Source organism: Salvia splendens, chromosome 6 (assembly GCF_004379255.2).
Source record: "Salvia splendens isolate huo1 chromosome 6, SspV2, whole genome shotgun sequence".
Taxonomy (NCBI): Eukaryota; Viridiplantae; Streptophyta; class Magnoliopsida; order Lamiales; family Lamiaceae; genus Salvia; species Salvia splendens.
In genome coordinates this window covers 8,866,187-8,889,945 of record NC_056037.1, presented here as the reverse complement: position 1 = coordinate 8,889,945, position 23,759 = coordinate 8,866,187, and the positions used below count along the sequence as shown (strand labels likewise).

Sequence of the window (23,759 nt, the reverse complement as noted above, 5' to 3'; positions counted from 1 at the left end):
TAAAACGATTTCCTTTTTTTTTGCAGAGTTAAGTGTCTCAAACCCATTAGACACCAATTAACTTGATGGAGTTTTGTGAATAAGCTGTCTATGCACCTAAAGTAGCTAAGTTTGAAACTCATGAAAATATGTTATGTTGTGTTGTTTGTATTCTTTTCTATCGATATTCCACGCCCATGAGAATTTGGAAGGCCTAACAATCAAGTCACATCAATACCTGATGGTAGTTATGGTGAACTGAAAGGCCAAAGGCCTTATCGAGGATGATTTCCAAAATACGTGAACTAATTCATGAATGAAACACAAATGATTCGAGGAAAATCTTGCTTCATCGATTGAATATAAATATAATGCATATAAAGTAGAAGATAGTGTTACAGGATAAATCACAATGATCAAATTAACATCTATGATTTGATTAAATGAGGGAAAAGAAAAAGAAAATGATTTCTAATATTTCACAATACTCAAAAATCCAAATCCATAGGCAAATACAGTGGGTGAACAAAGCAACATCGTACAACATAGTTACATGTCTACATCTGCCCAAAAAAAGAAAAACCTCATTTACATATGCACAACTAGAATAAAAGAAACAGTTCATAACTTACCTATTGCGTTGGACTGTATCCTATAATGTTGCAGCAAATTTTCTAAGATTTTTTTTCCATTTTTAGAAGGTTTGAAAAAACACAATATGAGGACTAGGCTGCACTATTGAGTTGTATGTACTGATTGGACGAATTTTGCCTATGTAATCTAATTTCGTTGTTCACCTTCTTGATGAATGCCTCGACTCGCTGGTGCAACTCGTCCACACTTGGAGATACCGCTTTCCCAATCGTCGACATCGACGTTGATTCGATCTGTGTCTGGCTTGCATTTTCCGTTATTCCCTTCCACGCACTCTCTAGCGTCTCATATTCTTCCTCCCTCGCCTCAACTCCTGCTAAATGATCACTGATATTATTTTATTTTCCTAAAGCTGGATCATGAATTGAATTGGAGTTTTATGATTAAAAGATAAGATTCCAATTGAGTTGAATTGAATTGAATGGAATAAGATCTCGAAAAAGCATGTCCTACTCTGCAAACTCGCAATTACATAACAATATTTATTTGTATTGGATAAATAACTACTACTACTACTATTTTCTATGTTTGCCAATATTCATCTTATTTTTATGTGGCTCATATTTTAAGAAATGTGTAGATTTTTAAATTAAAATTTTGTAAAATATACAGCTTTCAATTTTATGGAGGATGAGTTAATGTAACTTTGAAACAAGACAGGTAAGAGAGATGGTAGGAAAATGGCAATATGAGACATAATCTTGTACTATTAGGTAAGAGATGAAATATATAAATACACAAAGTTATTTAATTGTAAAGTAAGAAGACAGTAACTATTTGTTGTGATCGATAAAAAACAAATTAATAGTATGAAAAGAATAAAGCGACTTTTTTTTTATCATAGATAAACATATCGAATGGCGTCACGCGTCGGCGTATCTCTTAATTAGCAGTGGATAACAACAATAATTAATCTTCAACAACATCAACATTAATTAGGACATCGATGAGTATATGATGCGAAATAGACTTACTTGGTGGAATGTTTCCGATTTGATTCTGCGGCGATAGTGAGTTGCACGTCAACGATCGGTCCAGGTACTCCTCAACTCGCCGGTTCGAGTTTCTCCGACTCCGCGGCGACTCGTTGTGAGTCGCACGCTCTCTGAAGCTCTTCGATTTCCACGTGCGTCGATAAGGCGCCAGCCGTGGTCCGTCTTCCCGAACTTCGTCGTGAGCGGCGCGTGACGACGCCTCCTCTCCTGTCACAATCACCCCCGCAAAAATCACTTTTTTTTTTGTAAAGCAAATTACACTCTTTTGTTTATGCATAAATGTTGAAAAATGGCGCGCCAAGTAATTTAAATACCAGAGATAAATTGATGAAATTCTAGCTCAAAAAATCCGTATTCGACAACTAAGATACGAAATTTTCGGAGATGATGAAAAATCAATATACGATCAATTCTTCAAATTTTCATTTGGTCCTGAGATGGAAATAACACGTAGTTATGAACTATATAAAATTAAACCAATCGTTACACTGTATTCAAATATAGTAGTATTAATAACTCTATAACCTCAAGTAATAGTATTTATAATATCTTATCGGATAAAACACGTATACGGTGGAAATATTTCGTATTATGCTGCATGCGTAATTACTTGGAAGAACCTAAACGGCGTCGTTGACTCCGGATAACAAATTAATAATATTCGGGGTAATATAAAATATTAAAATCTAGATTCAAGGAATTTTCAGAAAATAAAATAATAAAAAGTATTTTAAAAAACAGAAAATGAAAATCAACTTACTCTCAGGAACGTTTCCTGTGGGATCCATCGACGAGAAAAATTCCGGCGAGAATCTCTCTGGCAACGGGTGATTGTACGTCAAAGTACTGCCGTCCAATGCGTTGTCCTCGCCTTCATCTTCTTCCGCATCGGCGCCGACTTCCAAACCATTCACCATCACCGGTTTCAGGTCCATAACCGTATCTTCTCTCTCGTACGCCTCCGGAACCTCCGCCACATCCCTGACCTCCGGCGGAGGTGAGTAATCCGCATAATACGCCGGCGGAGGAGTTTTGACAGAAATCAGGTGCTGCGATCGACTCGCCGACGGCGGCTGGCTCCGGTAGAGTCGAGACGCGGCAGCGATGGCGATGATGATGCCGTTGATTAGGATATGCAAATACGGCGGCCGCAGCCATGGCAGAACCAACGACCATATCGCCGGAATTACATTCACTAAGGAAATTATAGCGCCAGCTGAAGCTAAAACCGCCAAAATCATGATAATTTTGAATTTCATTTGAATATAAATTTCTTCTATTCTATTCAAGCAAGTACTATACTAGTATATGTGAATGTGATGTGTTTTGAATTTGTGTGGGAATGTACTGAATAGTGAATATAGGTTGGTTGAAGTTAGGCGCAGAAGGGAGATATATAGGCAGTGTATTTGGGCCGTTTTTCTAAATGGGCAATTTGGTTACGGGCCTAAAATGGGCCTATTGCTAATTGGTCAATAGTGTTAATATTGGGAGAGCGTTAATAGTGGTAGACTGTGAGAATTGAATATCAGCACACGTCATGTTTTTGCTGACCTAAATTAACATAGGATAAATATCTAAAAAAATCAAAATCAAAACCAAAATGAAAATAAATATAGGTTGACACATTTTCACACGTACTGAGTGGATTTGGTGGGAATTATGGTTAACGACTGACTTTGGATATTGTTCTAGGATCAGAGAGTAATATCACCTTTATCAAATTAAATTACTTCAACATCCTGTATATTAAGCCAAATTAAAATAGTACAGTAGCTAGATTTGTAGTTCAATTTTAGCTAGGTTTGAGAATGTGCACAATTTTTTGACGTACAAGTATTACATAACATATTTTAGAGAAAATAATAATAGTACCAAAATCATTAAATAGTGTATCTAACTGAAGTTCAACAATGTGTGATGTGTTCTATTGAAGAAATATGAAGTGTGACGTCAATGGTAAGTGCTCGTGTACTAAAGAAACACAGAGACAACATATACATTGGGTGGGTGACTGAGAAGATCTATATAAATCTTGAAAATATAGTAAAATTAATTCCTTGCAAAATTGACTGGGTAGTTAATATTGTGATTTAGATTTATAGTGTTACATATTATGAGTAGTTGGTTTTAATTTGATAATCTATAATTTCGTTTATCTGACAAGTAAGTATATCAAAATCACAAAATCGATATGCATGGGTCACTATTGGCTAAGTGATTGAGATTTGTATAGTTGAATATTATCCGTAGTTAGTTTTACTTTGATAGTATGCTTGATCAATCAAAATCACAAAATTGATAGGCCACTAACGGTTGAGTGATTTAGATTTGTAGTGTAAAATATTTATGAGTAGTTATTTTTATTTGATAAGTCGTGCTTGGTATGTATCTGACATATTCAATCAATTACACAACACCAGATATGCAATGTTAAGTTTTATAAAACCGAAGAACATGCATAATGCAGGGGTAATTAATGAATATGGTAGGATTTTTGTTAACATGGAGTTGTGCATGTCTGCATACGTGTTCACATGGAGAAAGAGATGTAAGATTTTTTGTTTTTCAGTTGTTTCGATTTATTGATTATGCTGTGCAGTTGATCAATTCATATGTTTAGCATGTCATCTAATTTTAACGTGACAATAGTTGTTTTGGAAAAGTTAACACAAAATGCACACAGAAGATGTATTATTGCATTTGTACTGTAATATGTACTAATAGAAAATAGATAGATTGCTAGATTACAATATTTTGTAATTGTAGTTGTCATGATATATAATCTTGCAAACTAAATGGAGTTATTCATTCATGATATATAAATTTTTTTTTGAACTGAATATACCCTTATTATCTCAGTAAAATGGGTATTTTTGTAATCATCACATAAGTTTATTTTACTGATAAGTAAGTAAATTTAATAATCTCAAAAGATATCGCTATATCCTCTAATTAATAATCACTAGTTCATTACACTTTGAAATTGTTTTGCAATTGCGCCATGGTCTTGTAATTATAGTTCGCCATGTCGATCTTGTAATTCAATCAAAACATGGCCAGCTAAAGTTTATAAGGTACACCATCTTCGATAAACTATAGACAGCATTATTTCATATATTATATTATTGTTTATTAGTACTATTACTATTAATTTATTTAGTATACATTACTATTATTATTTGTACTTAGACAATATGCTATAGTATTATTTAATAGTAATAATGATTTTGTTATAATACTAGTATTTTTTTCAGTATTGCTATTCATTTATTGTAACTATTATTATTGCTTTTATATATATTATCATTAATATTTTTACTGTGATATACTCCACCGTCCACGAAAAATAGACCACATTGCGAATAACACGGGTTTTAATGTGAAATTGGTAAAGTAAGAGAAATGGAAAAAAGTAAGAGAGAAGTGTGTTAGTGGAATGTGAGGTCCATATTATTAGTAGTGTTTAATTGTGTTACGTAGCAAATGTGAGGTCCTTCAAACTTGGTCTATTTTTGTAGACAACTAAAAATGACAAATGTGGTATTTTTTTCGTGGACGGAGGGGAGTATATAATATGGTTATTAGTGTTAATTTATTACTATTACTATTATTATTATTATTATTATTTATTTTTATTTTTTTTACAGTAAATGATTAAATTTTCCAAAAATATATTCGAATATATGAAGCATTAGTAGATAACTGTAAATTTTAACGCAATTAGTCGTATAAAAGTTACTCCTGGCAGCGGAGATGCAAAGAATTAAGAGAGAAAATTTAAATTATACTACTACTTTTAGCTTGAAAAAGGAAATATTGGTATATCCAATCCAGGATAGAATCTTGGAAATGGAGCCGTCATATATTTTGTGGCGTTACAAAGCTGGTTGAAATAATATTTGGGACCATAGCACTTAAATGAAATGGGTTTATTTGAAATTTGGCGTAACCACGTAACCCACCTATTATTATATGATCTAATTAGTGCTCTAAGATTTAGGTTGATTTTTAATTCATTTTGTGCCTTTTCCTTTTTCTGGATTTGACTTATGTTAGATTGATGATGGAGGTTGATTGGCAGTGACCACCGACTTACATAAAGTAAGGATCCGGATCCTCGGCTGTGGTTAGAAACGACGCCGTTTTGTTTAGCATCCATCTCCTTTTTTTAAAATTCTTTTCTTTCCATTCCTTCAACTACTAGAGCACATTCCAATATGCAAATAAATTTCTTAAAAAACTCTTTCTTACAAATCTTTTGATATATGCTAATGTAAATATTATAATTGGTTCAAACTTCGAGGAAACGATAATTAAATATACTCATTATAAATAAACAGGAATGTGAAAAGAAAGGGGAAAAAAGCTAGGCACACCGCACACTACTACACACACGTCTTATATTTAATTCACTCTTCTTATTTCTTTTATTTATATAGCATGACATTTAAAAAAAACTTTTGCATTTTTTTTGATTTAAATACTAAAATGAATATAAAATTAATTAAATTTATAAGTTTCTAGTCTTAATTTATCATTATTAAAATGTATTCCCTCTGTCCCATAATAGATGTCACACTTTCCTTTTAGTTTGTCCCACAAAAGATGTCACATTTATTTTTTTAGAAAAAGTTTCCTCTCACATCAATATAAATATATTATTTTCTATTTTCACCTATCACACAAAACAATATCTCCTAAAATCCCGTGTCATTCTCCAACTATGTCATCTATTATGGAAAAGAGGGAGTATAACTATGTCAATGAATAAATTTAATTAATTTATGTTTATTTTAGTATTTAAAAATAATTGACACACTATGTGCTCCTTCCATTAAATATGAAACATTTGGATTTCGACATGGAATTTTATGTAAAGCTGTTTTGTAAATTAATGAAGAGAGAGTAGAGTAAGAGAGATAAAAAGTAGAAAGAGTGTTGTTTTCATTTTTAAATTTTTAGAAACAATTCATTTTTAACGAACAGTTTAAAAATAAAAATATTTTTATGTGTAGTAAATAGAAGAAGTGAGAAGAGCAGTGGCGGAGCCACATGGGAACAGGGGGCACCACTGTACCCCCAAATATTTCCCTCTTAATGTATTATTGTAGTAGAATTTCCTAAAAACTTTTGTTGGTCGGGTGGTTAAGAACTAACTTTTCCTACCCTTTGGCCAAGGTTCGAATCCCCTTGATGCGTAATTATTGCTCTGCTTTTCCTCTTACTAGTATTAGACGTATCAAGTTCAATTATTTTGTTTTGTCTCAATGATCTTATTTGATTTTACTTCTATCTCGATAGTTTTTTACTTTAATTTGAATTATATTTTTAATGTGTTATAAATTTAAAATTCAATTAGCCTAGAATATTTATAAATGATCTATTGCATTTTATTTTTATATCTGTATTTTTTTTATTGCATTTTTACTAAGTATAATCTGAAATATATTCGTGATATGATATAAAATTTGAAAATTCAGTTAGTCTATTTTATATTTCAAAGATTAGGTATGTGTTGCATGTATTTTTTTTATTTCAATTATATTCTTAATAGTAAGTACCACGAGTTTCTTTCAAAGATTAGGTATATTTATATTTTTTGATTCAGTTATATTTTTAATGCTAAGGTACGAATTTTAAAGTTCAAAATTAAATACTACTACTAGTTTGCTATTTTTCTTATTTTGTCTTGAGTTTTTTTTACAAATACAAATTATTTGTTTTGTTATGCTACTATTTTTATATTATTTTTAATACTCCTTGCATACTATATTGTAATTATTTGTTGCACAATTCGTACCCCAGATTAAAAGTTCTGGATCCGTCACTGATATGACATGAAGGTCAAGTCAAGCTAGCTAACGAATGTATTTCACTTTGTCTCATATTGAAGCTTCTTCTAACTTCTTTGTTTCATTTTTCGAGCTTTCAATTTGTTCACACTTAGACAAAGATTACTGGTCCACATATTTGATAAGGGTAGCTATAGATAATTTGCCGACATTTATTTATTTTTCTAAGCATTTGTTATTATTATCTCATCTGATCCTTTTTTTCTCTGAATTACCGCTAAAAGTGGGCACCTACTCTTTAGTCAAATTAACTGGAAGTTTCTGTTTGGTTAACTTTTACAAGCTATGTAGAATTCAAACAGCTCAACAATTAAATTCCATTCTGCTTTTTAATTTTGAAAAAATAATAAAAATAAAAATCGTTTAGTATGTCTAGTTTCACAATAGTATTGATTATTAAGGATGGATCGGTACGGTATACCTTACCGAGAATATCATACCGCGTACCGTACCGAAAACTGGGGTATGACAAAATATCATACCGATACCATGCCGAATTTTCGGTGTATCACAATCCCATATACCGAAAATTCGACATGGTTATTTTTTTATACTGTTACCTTACCGTTATTGCAGTATATACCGCAATTTTTACGGTATACCGTGATACCATTATTAAAAAAATATATTTTATACACAAAATATTTAAAAGTTGGATTTTAGGAGATTTTTTCTTTTAATTCTATTTTATATATAAATATAATATAATATTTATATAATATTTCAACATATACCGTTTTTCGGTATGCACCAAGGATTTCGGGATACCGCGGTATACCGAATCTACGGTATGTTCGGTATATCACGGTATTCTGTGGTATAGGGAAATTTATATCGTACCATACCGAAATCTTTCGATACGGTATCATACCGTACCGAAGATAGCGGTATAACGAAAATCGTATTTTCGATATTTTTTCGGTACGGTAAGTGCGGTATTTCGGTATTTTTCCCCACCCTATTAATTATATCATGGGGTTTAAATATATCTTAGAATGAATTGAATAAGCCAATATAATTTACTATTTTGGTTCCTTGAAAATAAAAATTACTACTCCCACTAAAAATATATACATAGTATAAATTTTCTAAAATTTCTATTTGGAGGAAATTTTTAAACCACATATTACTCTTACACATCAATTTATAAGTACATATGACATATGCCATTTAAACTCCGTAATAATGTATATTTCACAGTTCATTAAAATTCATGTCATTTTAAAATTTTCTATTTTTCAGAGACGAAGGTAGTTCTAATTAGTCAATATTGACCTTATTACGATGGGCAGCTAGTACTGTTTTAGCTTAAAGTTTTGAACCTTTTCAACTCCCACTAATTATATGCATTTCATTTTCTTAACTTTGAGTAATGTGTGATGAATGTTTTGATTACTTTATTTTCTATATTAATATCAAGTATCCAGACAAACAATACTAACATTTCTAATGTAAAAAAAATACAATTTGATTAGGTGTTGTCAAACAAACCATGCATGATAGAGAATATATCGTGTAAATGCATATTGTATTCAAAATTTGACTAGGTGATGCACTCCTTTTTTTTTAGCAAAATTCATAGGTATATATTTATCGAGAGACTATGCTATCAAATACGTTCCAAACTTCTTAAAAAATCGATTTTAAAGTTAAACAGACGGTTATCGAACAAATCAAATTAAAAAATTCATCACACGTGATAGACTGATAAGTGAGAACTCATTATGTCTGCAACTTGCAATAGAATCTTAGTAAGAAATTTAACCTTATTATGACAAAGATATTCTAAGCCTTTAACTTACTCTAGAAGAATTAGATCAAGACATGTTCGTCTGTGGAAATCTAACGAAAATTTAGGCAGTTAATGAGTGGGACCCACTTCATTTGGATTAGAGCAGTGGGGTCCACAGTCCGTTAGTTATCACCGTTTCAAATTTGTAACTGCCATACGCTGAAATTTGGATTCGAGGACGGTGGTGGCAGTGGCAAGTGGCAAAAGCAAAACAAACGGGATAAAAAAGAATGATACCGCGTTTTTAGGGCAATATCTTTAATTAAATAAATAATAATAAAAAATATTGAATGCATTTTCTAAAAAATCATGGAATCAACCGTTGAATGGTTGATAATGATGTTCACTCTCCCTATCTTTAAAGTTTATAATATGCACTTTTTTCTTGTTATTTACATAAATTTTCTTCTCTCTCCACGTCCACGCGTAATTAAAATCATTCTGATTTTGCACGGCAACGGCCACTCTTTCAATAACTGAATTATCATCAAATTTGATTACAGACTACAACTGAATACACTTTGTTTCAGCACTTAATTCATAATAAAAAAAATTAGTGAACTATTATTAAACACACCATAAATTCATTAAAAAAGAGCGTGTAACCCGCGACAAAAATGGTCCCATGTCATGATTTGCAACCATTTGCACTATTTTTATGGTAATGGCATATGAAATAATTTTTGTATGAGTGTAAATATAGTGCACCGAATTTTTTGTCGAAAAAAATCAAGATTTGGAACTTAAAAAGTATTTCAATTTTGCATTTAATTAATTAATTATTTAATTCTTTGCTAAAGGCAGGTTTTAGTCTCATTGACTATTATGGATTACCTACTTTGACTTCATGTTCGATTTAATAATTACGTACGTGTAAACTTTGGGAAGTGGTTTAAGAATTAACCAACATGTGTATACTTCACAAACAGAAGCGTCTTTTACTCCTATACGCAATTACGTAATACATTGAGATAACTTCATACTTACAAACAATATACATGATGTCAAAGTATAACCCTGAATTATCAAAAAATACATGTTAAAATATAGCTGAACCGACACTGAATTTAAGAGATTAATGCTAAAATATGGAGTACTATATAGAGTAGTAGTTTTAAGAAAAACATTTGGACAATCAGTTCAAGCATGAACGAACGATGTGTGTGCATGGGCCGGAAACTCTGTTAAGCCCAAAACCGTGAACGAGTCCAACATTGTATATTTGTATTACACTACTACATTTTTAAAATTATTGTTTTTTCTCTACCTAAACTAGTATAGCATTCCATCTTCTGATAAAATATTTAACTCACAACAAAAAATATTTAAAAGAATAGTGTTTCATATTTTATGATGTTGCATCGACCTTACAGCGTTAACTCTTTATTCAGTCATGTCTCAGGATATTGCTTTAGGCCTTCATGTTTCATTGCAAACCCAGTAACAACAATTGTTATGCAACCCTGCTTAAGGCTGGCCATTACTTATTGTTATCAGGCATATCTTTAAGCTTGGTCATTTTTGCAATTCGACCGAAAAAAGCAAGTCATAAAATGTAAGTAGCCTAAACCAAAATATAACATTTCTTATAAGTGGGGAAAAGGCCAGTTGTGAACTCCCACAAACAAGAATAATTAGATAGAAAAGAAGGTAACAAAACAAAAAAGAAATTACAGACAATAACTGTGAAAGAAACAACTATGCACCTCAGAAGTATAACTGCAAAACCACACAATCAGAATGTGCAAATGCTTCGATACACGAATCGAACTGCAATGACACACATCTGTCAACCAAGATTACCTAAAACGCTTATTTATTTTGGCAAACATAAGTAGACAAGAATAAGAAGAGTCGTGGACTAATACGAGTAACACGAGTCCTACCTATAGTGCATTCATAAAGTCCTACCTAGATGCATTCACTAGTTATTTATACATGAAACGGATACAATCATTTACATTGTCATTCTCCAATTCTCACATAAAGCAAGGTTGGGTCCATTACCAGTAGTAGGATGAACCACTTAAGCTTCCAAATCGAGCTGTATACATGAGCAATTGTTGCAGACAATAGTTAAGCATCAGAATACTTGAACTGTATCCAGCCTCAAATAGCAAGCCAATTAATCACCTTATATGTTTGTTGTATGCATTGAATAGGGTATCAGGGATGATCAGAGGCAATTTATCTACATAAGTGAACAACCTCTGTAAATTCTCACTTGTAATAGCTGACATGTCTATTACATCCCTGCCATTCAGAAAGATCCACAGATCACCCGAGTTTACCCTCTTTAGGCTATCACGGCAAAATGGGCATGACTGTGATCTTGAACGCCTGCAATAAAAACCATTTTCAAACTAGCATACAAGAATCTTTTGAAATCAGAATCTGATGTTAAACAGTAATGTTTAAATCCCACATGAGTGAAAATCAAGAAATATACTCTATAAAGCAGTAGTGGTGTACCAATTAGCTTACAACAACCTTTGTCTCGCGAAAGGACCAACGGTACTGCACCCTTCAGCATTTAGACGAGACGCTATATATCCTAATTTTCATTTCCTTTATCGTGTGTTAGATAGTATGACACAACTGCTAAAAAGTGCATCAAGGTCTGGAGAGATCGGAAGGCACACAACAAGAAATGGTAACCAAAAACAGTGCTAGTTGTTTAGAAACCGAGCAGAACGTGAAATTCTCAATAGATGGTGGAAAGAAACATAGTATTGTCTTACAGATCTATAATCAAAGGCAAACACTGTAGCAATATATCAACATCTAGATACATGAGAGAGAGAGAGAGAGAGAGAGAGAGAGAGAGGGAGAGAGAGAACCATTCTCTGTAGCACTTGAGGCACATCTCATGGTTACAGTTTGGCAACAGTACTTTACTTCTCATCTCCATGCAAATTCCACATTCTTCTTCCCCTTGAAGATTTACTTCTGAGCAATGCTCATGCTTTTCCTCATCTCGTCTCCTGTATCTCTCCATCCATACAGGTTTCCGCCTCTCATCTTCTGAATCAGTAACACCGCTCTGAAGTTGAAGTAAAGAGGGATAAATAACAGCTGGATACAAGATACCACCATCAACTACAAGTCTCATAGGTAAGAACTGTAATCAGTATCAGACCATGGAGCTTACCATAGAATTCCCTAATGCTAGCTTTTCTCTCGTGGGTAGACATAGTGGTGGCGCCATCAACATACACCTATATACCATGATTTCATCACCAACTGGGCGAAATAATCGGGGATGATGTGCATCAAGCAGAAGAAGCACTGAGCATTGACTTCCATTCATGTAATGATCATTACAGGAATCACAATAACTGACCTTGTAAATCAGGATTCTCAACAGTCCAAGTGCGCCAGCAAGACGACAGTCACTCCATTGTACTAGAAAAAGGAAGAAATGCGCTGCAGGGCTGTACGACATCCTCATCTGCAAGCATGCACCATCATACTCGCGTGGAAAATCCGATGCTCTGGAATCACAGTTGGAAAATAATCAAATTCCTTGTAAATATATCGAAGTACTTCAACTCTTAACCACACCATTAATGGCCCCAAGAGCCCCTTTAGAAGGATCTTGATTACGGATCCAGCTCTTTAATCTAACAAATTATTCACCTAATAATTTCATAAGCACTCCATAAATAGATTAATTTAATATTACGGACAATTCAAAAGCTAGAGACAAGCTTTTGTTGTATATCCGTGCAGAGACGTTCAAACGGAGAGTCTACAGACGTTCCAAGGAATAACTATAAAATAATCTTGTTTAAACCTGAAATGACACAGCAAATGCTCAGCCACTTAAATCACAGAGAATATCTAACTCAGTAGGCAAAACAAGAGTTTCTATAACAATAAGCACCAAAAATCACCCCTATCAACATAAAAAGGCCAATGAGTAACTACAAACCCCAGCAGTTACTATCACATAATGTGTTTAGATTTTGAAATATTCTCAATCTTAGCTGTTCTAACGCATTACACACGATATACGCTGAAAACCAGTCAATATTCACTAATTCAAAACAGAGTGAAGGCATAAACAACAATATTCCATATCACTCCAAATGCTATCATAAAAATCACAAATACCTCAAATAACTAAAGCAAGTAAATGCATACGATAAGCAAAAATTATACATGAAACTAAATAGAGCGGTCGAAAAACTAAAAATCAATGACCAAAAATCACGCGATAAAATTTAGGAAAAAGGAACAACTGACAGAGTATTAGCATGCTGGATATCAGCTTCGAGCAGTTTGATCGAATCCCTAAACGAGCGCCGACGCACTGAAGCTCCGCCGCTCACATGCATCATCTCCAATCCGAACAATTTCTCCGCCTCACGGATACAATATCAGTATCGATGATCGCCACTCAAAATTCCACAAAATTAGAAATGAAAGTCGAAAGAAATGCAGAAGAGTATTTATCGGTCGTAGCTCTAGAAAGTTTGATTGAGGAAATAGTAAATCGGTGTGCATAAATTTGATAGAATTTTGTGTTAAGAGTTCCCTTCTCACTTCTTCGGTGCAATTGCAGACAAAACTATGAGAGAAGGAGAGGGCACGTGGAGGATTCATATCATTGTATAGTATATTTTCTTTATTTATATCTACAATACTTCATCATTGAGGGTGAGGCGTTTCTTTGGTACATGGTGTACATTCACAAAAGTGGTGCTTTATTACAACTTTTCATTAGTCGCTAAAAAATAAGGTTTGCATTTTTTATAGGTCTAAACTTAAAAACAAAATCCCGAGACCATTAAATTTGATTGTTTGGGGGAAAATCACCAACTGGAAGTACCAGATTAGAAATTAAGGTAAAAAATCTAATTATCCTAGTAACTTGTAGTCATAATATTTATTTGATGTTTACATATATTCCAGTAAGAGAAGTAAGAGAAGAGAGAGTGATGTGAGAGGAAATAAGTCACTACATAGCATACAACTGGATCCGAACTTCTATAATCAAATGAATTAATTAGTGCATACTTAGCCGGTTGATTACCCATCAAAAATTGAAATCTACAACATGAGATGAGAATTTGCAAACAGCAAACGTATGTGTGATATAGAGTATATTGGCTCTACGCCATGCAAACCGAGCAAATCCTTAAATCCAGATGTGTGGAGACTACTTAATTAGGATCTGTAAAATAATAACAACAAATCAACAACAATATTAATAATTAATAATAGTATAGTATTTTAGTATAAGATTTGTGGGACATTATATTTTCCAATCCACTTATCCGTAGAGTTACAAGGAAGTAGTTTATTAATTAGAACACGCGATAAATTTCGAGTGTATATTCGATTTTTTCAATTAGAATCGGGAATTAGGGTTCAGAGATGCCTCGTCACAGTAGAGAAGACGATCGCAGGAGATCGTTGCCTTATGATGATTCGTCGAGAGATCGGCGTTCCCATCATCACAAGGTGTACTACTTTGTTACACCATTTAGTTTTGATTTTACATCGCCAGAAACTGGTGCATATTTATTTATATGAATTTTGTACTATACTATCACCCGCAATTGCTCTGTATTGTATGAGCTAGAAGAGTATGTAATTTGTTTTCGGAAATATTAAATTTAGGTTAGTTCGACGTCTGTCAAAGTGTCAATGTTTTCGTTTTAGAAAGTGGTGTTCTCCGTTAGTGCTTAGTTTGTTAGAAAAGCCGCCCAAAAATGATTTCTGTCGATATCTATTCATTTCAGCTCCATAATTGCGAAGTGAAATCATCTTGATGTAGCTGGAAAAGAACAATTTTGGCAGATACAAATGAATGATAATATACAATTTAGTGGTTTTTACAAAATATGAGGAGATTGAGCTCAAAACATCGTTTATGCACTTGTGATATAGACAACACTTTTTTTTCATATTGATATTATGGACAAGTGTAGCTTCATTAGTTGGTGTTGGATGTTTGAAATTAAAACAAGATTTCATATCTATGGTGGTTCTTATCTTTCTGATGGTTGGTGATGATGATTGGTCTCGTCTGGTTATCTACTTCATACAACTATGCATATATATGCCTCCTTTAATGTTCCATTCTCCATGAGGATTTAGTAATATATGTATGCTGTATCAAGTAAGCAACTCAAAATTTCTGTCTTGTAGCACAAAGATCATTGTTCAGACGACAAGGAATTCAAGAGAACAGACTGGAATCAGGATGGGGAGTCGAGACATCGGTACCATAAGGAAGATGGGCAGAGATCTGCGAGATCTTATGGGGGAAGAAGTAGAAATGAGGATTATGGAGATAGGCGACACAAGGAATCTAGCAGGTCCTGGTAGTGATGGGATTAGCTTTCGTTTGGAACTTAGTGTTATATTTGTAGCAACATCAGTAAACAGGATACTCCACTAGTCAATCTTGACTTTTTCTCTTTTCAGCAATTGATTATCATGTTCTTATGCTATGTTGTATGAATGCACAGATACTATAAGCATGGTGGGGATGGAGAAAAACAACAAAGGCAGAGGTCACCCAACCAATCAGATGATAAATCTCACAGGTAAGCTATGTTTTAAATATTCTACTGGTTTTTTTCCGTAAATCTTGAAGTTCTAGATTCACCCCATATTCTATTCTGTGATGTTTATGTTTTGCCTACCGGGCTGTAGTTTGTCCATGTTGTGTTTGCCATGTGGACATGAAAACGATAATGCTCCCGTCAAATACGTGCCATGGTTCTCCGCATAGTTTTTATAGTCCTGTTAATACTGTTATATTTTCCCGTCCCTTAGCTTTACTTTATCAGCTGGACTGTTGATATTCTTCACATTGGCCTCTGACCTACCACTATCATCCTTAACCTAGAAATAACATTCTCTTTGCTTCAATATTTGATGGATATAGTGATGTTTAACCCCCAAAATCATGCTGAAAAATTAACATTCTCGTGTTCATCTATGTAATATTTCAAGCAATTCATCAATTTTATTTTATCTAACAGCAAGCGAACAAGTGGCTTTGATGTGGCTCCTCCTGCTAATGGTGCTTTGCCGAGTCCTTCAGGTTAGCCTGTATACATGTTCTCTAATGCCTTGCTAATACCAGTCTTGGTTTGAATTGTTTATGTTTTTTTTTATTTGTGGAATGCATGTATTCTAGTTTTCCATTTATTTCACTGATCCTTGAGTATGTACTAAAACCTTCATTATGTTGTTGGCTGTTGTGTGTGGTTTCTTGTTTATGAATTGTCACCATTACGTTAAGAAGGAAAAATTGCGCTATGCTTCTCATGGGTGTGAGGGATGTAGAATATATGCCACCAAGGAATCGATGCTCCAGTAGCAGGGTCTTTTCATCTTCAACTGCAACTGTTGTTATTTGGTAGACTTGAACTGTACGGCAGATGCTGTGGTGAAAATTATTTCATATTATAGAATCTGAATGGTACACAGCCCTGGGTAAGAATAGGCTTCTCTCCACTTTTGATAAACTGATCTTTTAATCACTACCAGTGTTACACCCGTGCGATGCACGGAGATTTATTTGTTTTTTTTATTTTCATTTATGAATTAATTATTTGAGATGATGAATAATTTTACTATAAAACTGATAATATTGATAGATGTACATAACAACACTTGAGTATAGAACAAAAAATATAAATTCAGTAAATTTGAAATAAAAAACAATTCAATACACATGCATGTTGTGATAAATATTACCACCCTTCAAATTAAAGTAGAGAACTGAATATAATTCATGGTTCAAAGAGAGCGAAAGTCATAATAACAAAAAAGTATAAAAACTAATACATTTGATCACAATAATACATTACTATATTATTTGAAAAATTTCTGTGTACAACATTGACAGCAAAACTTTTTTGTATAAAAACATCTTTGTATATCTTCAGGCTAAGATGCACAAGGCCAAACTTAATGTGTGCAGATATTTATATTTGCATAGTCATTGTGGTTGATATCATTTATCAATTATCTTCATGGACAGATACATGTCCACTGTAGTAGGTTTGAGACATGTGCAAGTTGCCTCCAAACCAAACCCCCCACCCCCACCCCCACCCCTCCTTTTTTTCAATTACAATACGTAATTTGTTGCTCCAAAGTCAGAATATTTTTTCCCCTCAATATTCAATCAACCAAAAGTTCTCCACTCATCCTTATCTATAATGGCAAGAAAAAATCCCCTATTTTCCCTTTCTGACCTAAAATCAGTGCCCTGTGTATTACAATAGCTCTGCTGACTTCTGTCTGCTCCAATTTAGGCACTGCTGTTCTTTCTTCATTCATTAATTAGAGTACAATCAAGTTGAGAGAGCATGTTGCTAGCTGTAATTTCCTAATATTAGTTAAATTGCTCATATTTTGTAGCATAAGGAAAATTTCAAGCATAATTGTTTTACATTATGCTAACTAATTCTCCATTTCTATGGAAATAATTGAACACGCATGTTGTAGCAATGGAACATGCAAAGTAACGCTATACTAATGCATGAGATGATTTCTTTTAAAACATAACTGTTTTAACATCAAATAAGAACAACTTATATAGATTATATTGCTTTGAAATGAGATCACACCATGTTCTTCTTTCAAGACTCAAGAGCATTGATCACTTTTCTTACTATATATGATACATATTTTGTTGAAAAAATTATATATTATGCCCACCCTACCATCAATGTCTGGATCCACCACTGATTATCTTTAACAATACAGAGCATGTTGCTGGAGTGTCCATGGCTTCTCAAGCGATTCCTGGAATGTTGCCAAACATGCTTAGTTCTGATTCATCTCAGGTATGTTGGATCATTGGATGGTGGTGATTGGTATCATAATACTTCTGCTAATGTTTATATCAAGTGTTGAACATTTCTATGTTTTGTTTGGTTAATCAGTTAGGATTGTTCCCAATTCAAGTTATGACTCAGCAGGTAACTTGGTGGTGCTTGATATATTCTCGCATTGTCATGTCCTCTAGACACTTCTAACTTTTTTTATGGCATTTCACGTATTGTAGGCTACAAGGCATGCACGTAGAGTGTATGTTGGTGGCCTTCCACCTTTGTCTAATGAGCAGGTACACGTGTTCCATACCGCTGCATATTTTGGAAAATTATATTGCTTTTTTATTTCTCCTTTATGTTTCTTCTAATAGTATACTGTATACTATGATGGACATTCTACAAAATCTAGAAAAGTGCCCCATTATTATTTTGGTGTTAGTTGCTCTCACTTTGCTTGTTCAACACGTGCTAGTGTACATCATTTTGTGCCCCTTCAGTTGAGTTTGTTACTGATTTACTTCACTTTGTGCAGACTATCTCAACATTTTTCAGCCATGTTATGAATGCAATCGGGGGAAACATTGCCGGTCCTGGTCTGTGGTCTTTTGAAGTTTAAGACATAATGTCATACATTTTAAGCTTTTCATCCTATTACACTAAGCATGATTGTGAATTTAAGGTGATGCGGTTGTCAATGTTTACATTAATCACGAAAAGAAATTTGCATTTGTGGAGATGAGAACTGTAGAAGAGGCCAGTAATGCAATGGCACTTGATGGAATTATTTTCGAGGTATGCTGAACTTTCCTCTCTCATGTTGTTTTCAATTGCTTTTTATCACTTCTACAATTCTAAAACTCAATTGTATAACTTTCTCAGTGAAACATAATGAGTTTTTTTCACTTTTATGTCTTTAAGAACGGATAGAAATTTTGAGGCGCTTGAATGCTGCTGTCCCCTGCACTTTCTTACAATCAACCATCATAATAATGAAGCTAGACATGAGCTTGATTCTCAATTTTGTTCTCAGCTAGCAAGAAATTTCTCTGCCTATTCCTCCCCTCTCACTTAATTGACATATGCTCTGAATGTGAATGTAAAAGTTAGTAATTTTGTGCTAGCCAATAATTGAAATACGCGCTTCAGCGCTTGCACCTAAAACTTGCAGAACTTTTCACGAGTTTACATGTAAAAAGAGTGTAAAAAATGCTTCCCACTACTTTCCCAGCAGGTCAAGATTTACACCAGTTAGTTTTTTCTACCTAATTGGTGGTTGATCAATTTTTTGTCTTGCATTGTCTGATATGACCTGTAACTGTCACAGTTATACTTCCTAATCTTAATATATTACTTCAGTGGATCTCTGTTCCAGCTATTTCTCTCTCACTGTTCCCCTTGCTTGGAACTAGGGTGTTTCTGTGAGAGTTCGCAGACCTACAGATTACAATCCATCTCTTGCAGCACCACTTGGTCCTAGTCAACCTGGTCCTTATCTCAATTTAGCTGCAGCTGGACTGACACCTGGGTGAGTGGATACCTGTCTCTTTTTCATTCTTTTTCCACTTAGCAGTTCATTGTGTGTGTGTTTGCAGCTTATTAACTCTGTTGAGTTGATGCTGACTGCTGAGCTAACCTGGATACTGGCAGATTATATATGAAAATTAAAATGAAGGCTTCTATTTTAACTACGAACCAGCCTCTTTGTAGCAGTGTGCTCCAGCCATATTACTGGTCATAGTTGTGTGGAGCAATGCACTATAGTGCTAGCTAATTGCACTCTTAACCTTTGTTGTACGCTAATTTATACGGATGAAGGGAAGCTTCTGGATTTAGATTCTGCTTAGAAGGAATTTTACTTGTTAAACAATTGTTTGTTACTTCGATAGTCTTGTTCTGTCCATCTTAGTTTGTTACTCATCGTTGACAATCCTTAATAATTATTTCGTAATTATTTCTTCTCACTATTGTTTTATTGATAGCATGCATGGTGAATCTGATGGAGCTGATCGCATATTTATCGGCGGGGTGCCATACTATTTCTCAGAAGCTCAAATGAAAGAGTTGTTAGAGAGTTTTGGGTATGTTACTCCAGAATTTGTTTGTTTGAATGACAACAATGAATGATTGACCTGTTTGATTTAGTGAACAGGTTATTTTTCTATTTATCATCTTATTCACAGCTTTCTAATATATCAACTGCAGACCTCTGCGTGGATTTGATCTTGTCAAAGATAGAGATACTGGAAATTCTAAAGGATATGGTTTCTGCTTCTACCAGGTGTACCCAGCTGTTTCTAGAAAGCCTATTTAGCTTTTGAAGTTGAATTTTGTTGTGGACTTATTATATGGGAATTGCATTTGCATTTTCTCGATTGTGCTTGTCCTTGTCATACTTATTTTATTATATGTCCAGTTTCTTGTTTATGTAACTGTACATACTTTGAATCTGCAACTCATATGACATTCAATATTATTAAATTTTATGTGAATAATTGCTAGTATTTGCTGGTTGATTATCTAACTGTTGCCTTTGTTCGATTTAGGATCCATCTGTCACAGATGTTGCTTGTGCTGCTTTGAATGGTCTAAAAGTGGGTGATAAAACACTTACAGTTAGACGTGCCACTGTTAGGTGAATTTTCTTGGGATACATGCCCCCTTTTTTATAATTACCATCAGTGGCTACTTTGCTCCATCCCATTACTCCTGTTGTGTTTTGTGTTGTTTCCATTTATTATAGTTTGTGATCATGTGCTTGTTTTCTGGATTTTGACTTTTTCATACTACATTGAACTTCTCTTCATTTGGCTGGTGCTGGAAGCGAAAAGTGTACTAGTTTTTGTTTGCAACACTTATCAATATCTGTTGTCGGAACTGGGAATAGTTTATGTTGGATCATGTTTGCATGATGGGGGAGTGGGGAGAGATGAAAACAAACAAAAATTAACATTAGAAGATCCTTTATATAATCAATTCATATGGTTTTATGATAGAGCATATCATTAACGGTGAATGTAATATCTAGCTTCTCTCTCATGATGATGTTTAAGGCAAGACTCTCTGACTTAATCCATTGCCATAATCTGCAGTGGGCAGTTAAAACCAGAACAGGAGTATGTAATAGCTCAGGCACAGCAACATATAGCAGTGCAGGTTGAGGTCTATTAAAGTCTAACTACTTCTGATTCATTCATAATGTTAAATTAGTCCCATTTTGAGGTTACTTTGGATGTTTGACAAATTGATGCTTTGGATTCAAGAAAATGGTTTCAGCAGCTGAAGCTGGAGCTTTAAATATTCCCAGTGGACAGCCCCCTACAAGTGTGGAAATTCCAACAAAAGTTTTGTGCTTGACTGAGGTATTTCTTTCTTGCTCCTCTTTTTGCCATTTGTTTGAAGCTGTTAGGTCTAACTCTTTTTGGAATAATCGAGGTTGTTACTACTGATGAATTGATGGATGATGGAGAGTATGAAGAAATTCTTGAAGATATGAGAGACGAATGCCAGAAATTTGGTATATACAATATAATTCTCAGCTATATCATGTTATTTCTTTCTCTGTTAGTTTATTTCACTTATGAAAAGATGGAGCCTTTTATGCCCCCTAGAAGACTACTGTAAATGTAGAATTGTTGTTTAACTTCAGTATCAGTTAGTGGAACTCTATAAGATCATGGAGATATGTTGCTACTTGCTAGTACAATTAAGTGATTTTGAAAGACTAAATGAAACAATTTATAAATCCATGCAGTTTCCATCACCTGTAAGGTTAATGAATACGACTAGTTTTTGGGTTTTGATCTAGGCAAAACTAGATTTAAATACAAAAATGCAAAACAATATCATGCGTAGGGCATTTTTAGGTCATTGTTACTTTATTTTTAGGTCATTCTAACAAAGTATGACCTAAAATGATCTTAACATGACATCAAACTCGAATTTTATAATATGACCTAAAACTGCTTAATTATGACCCTCCGTGTTTTTGGTTAATTGTTGACCATTGGATCATCTAATCCTATGACTAAGATTCGAGATGCATTTCTGGATTTAAATGCATACTTGTTTTGATCATCTCTGGATTTAAACAAATACTTGTTTTGATCATCTCCCTGTATATATATATTCTGCAATGTTTAGTTTTATTGAGATTATGACCTATACATTGTTTACCAGAATTTTTCTAAGAAAATAGGAAATGGAACACTGATATCATGGGGATTGGTTGTTATAGTACCACCCTGGAACTTTCTGTGTCCAAGATATGCATCTCTGTGTATAGAAATATTGACTTATATACATCTAAATCTGCTATGTTATATAGTTATATTGCCCTTGTGGTCCTCATTCTACATTTGACGTTCTACCTGTGATAATGTGGAAATGCCGTCTTCTGAAATTTCAGGGGAGTTGATTGCAGTTGTCATTCCTCGTCCTGTTCCAGATTCCACTCCTAGTAACGGTGTTGGAAAGGTACAACCTCTCGTACCTTCTTGTTGAGTGAAATATACTGATTTCAATTTAACTAACAAAAAACTTAGTTAAAGGATACTGGAGAATGGGATGCTAATGTTTTCACTCTCACACTCTCTCAAAATAAAGACTAGTGGATGAGCCCTATATAACTAGTTTGTTCAAGTAAATATTCGTAGTTTGGAGAATCTTAAGTTTTTGTATAGCGCATAGTGTTGTTCTTTTACTTTTCTTCAACTAATCCTTTTTTTTTATTTGACCCCACAACACAATGAGACCCAGTCCCAGATGTGCATATCAACATTTTGCCACAACAACAGAGACCATATTTAAAAGGGTCTGTGTTCAGTACAATCACCAAGTATCGGCTTTGGTAATTTGAGTGGCAATATTTTCCATAAACTGAGTGCTAAAAATTTCATATAATTTGCACTCAAAGCTCCAGGGATCCTAAAGCTAGATATAGGAAAAACATTATGAAGTTGGCATGAGTAAAGCCAATTGTTCGTTTTACCATGTCAGTTTTCATATTCTGGAGATTCTTGATGAAACCCATGACAGGTATTCTTGGAGTACTCCGATACTACTGGTTGTATGAAGGCGAAATTCGCACTTAGTGGCCGGAAATTTGGAGGCAATAGCGTGACTGCTTTGTATTATCCGGAAGACAAATATTACGACAAGGATTTCACTGCCTGACTTTTCATTTCATGTCCTAGTAAACCTTGAACAATCATCAGATGTCATCATCAAATTTGTTAATTTCTAGAAATATTATGATTCATCTCAGATTTTTTTTCATATGTAAAATGGATTGTTATATTGTTGTATAGTGAGTGGTGTCAACGGCTTATCTAGCGCCAGTGCAAAATATGCATCTTTTTTTTGCAAATATCGATTTGCTTGTGTTTTTGGAGTTTGTACTTGCTCTATATTTACGCTTCCCTTTATGTTTCATTTAAAGGATTTGTGTTTGCATTTCTGAAACTGAATAATCGAAACTAAAATTGCATAACTATAACTCTGTTGCGTTAAGTTGCGTCTTTTTATATATAAATTTTCCATAAGCATGGAATGGTTGAAGTGATTTGCATGTGTCATTAAAAAATGTGTCACGCTATGATATTTGGCATAATCATAAAATGGTTGTAACATTCTGCATCTTTTAGTATACACTATTCTCCGTTCTTTAGTGCAGTTTTTG

At 33.8% G+C, this 23,759-nt stretch overlaps 3 protein-coding genes across 4 annotated transcripts; 1 reads left to right on the top strand and 2 right to left on the bottom strand.

Annotated features, from left to right (window-relative positions):
* Nucleotides 1-434: 434 nt before the first annotated feature.
* On the bottom strand, nt 435-2,972 carry LOC121807387. 2 transcript variants are annotated; one of them, XM_042207601.1, is made up of 3 exons: nt 2,389-2,972; nt 1,608-1,835; nt 435-949 (listed from the first exon to the last, which is right to left on the bottom strand). In XM_042207601.1, the coding sequence occupies exons 1-3, from the start codon at nt 2,885-2,887 to the stop codon at nt 705-707; spliced, it is 972 nt and encodes a 323-aa protein (XP_042063535.1). In that variant the 5' UTR covers nt 2,888-2,972; the 3' UTR covers nt 435-704. The 2 variants fall into 2 exon arrangements, with proteins under 2 accessions (XP_042063535.1, XP_042063536.1); XM_042207602.1 differs by having other exon boundaries at nt 435-946.
* An 8,102-nt stretch (nt 2,973-11,074) lies between these two features.
* On the bottom strand, nt 11,075-13,921 carry LOC121809715 (E3 ubiquitin-protein ligase AIRP2-like). The gene is made up of 6 exons (XM_042210482.1): nt 13,524-13,921; nt 12,619-12,769; nt 12,427-12,493; nt 12,116-12,350; nt 11,409-11,615; nt 11,075-11,319 (listed from the first exon to the last, which is right to left on the bottom strand). Exons 1-6 carry the CDS (start codon nt 13,616-13,618, stop codon nt 11,241-11,243), a joined length of 834 nt encoding a protein of 277 aa, XP_042066416.1. The 5' UTR covers nt 13,619-13,921; the 3' UTR covers nt 11,075-11,240.
* A 618-nt stretch (nt 13,922-14,539) lies between these two features.
* Nucleotides 14,540-23,465, top strand: LOC121808326 (splicing factor U2af large subunit A-like). The gene is made up of 18 exons (XM_042208742.1): nt 14,540-14,744; nt 15,435-15,604; nt 15,758-15,835; nt 16,277-16,338; nt 18,015-18,094; nt 18,194-18,229; nt 18,316-18,375; nt 18,615-18,675; nt 18,762-18,874; nt 19,492-19,607; nt 20,062-20,160; nt 20,285-20,360; nt 20,626-20,714; nt 21,172-21,235; nt 21,343-21,441; nt 21,515-21,596; nt 22,488-22,555; nt 23,117-23,465. The coding sequence occupies exons 1-18, from the start codon at nt 14,658-14,660 to the stop codon at nt 23,252-23,254; spliced, it is 1,578 nt and encodes a 525-aa protein (XP_042064676.1). The 5' UTR covers nt 14,540-14,657; the 3' UTR covers nt 23,255-23,465.
* Nucleotides 23,466-23,759: the final 294 nt, after the last annotated feature.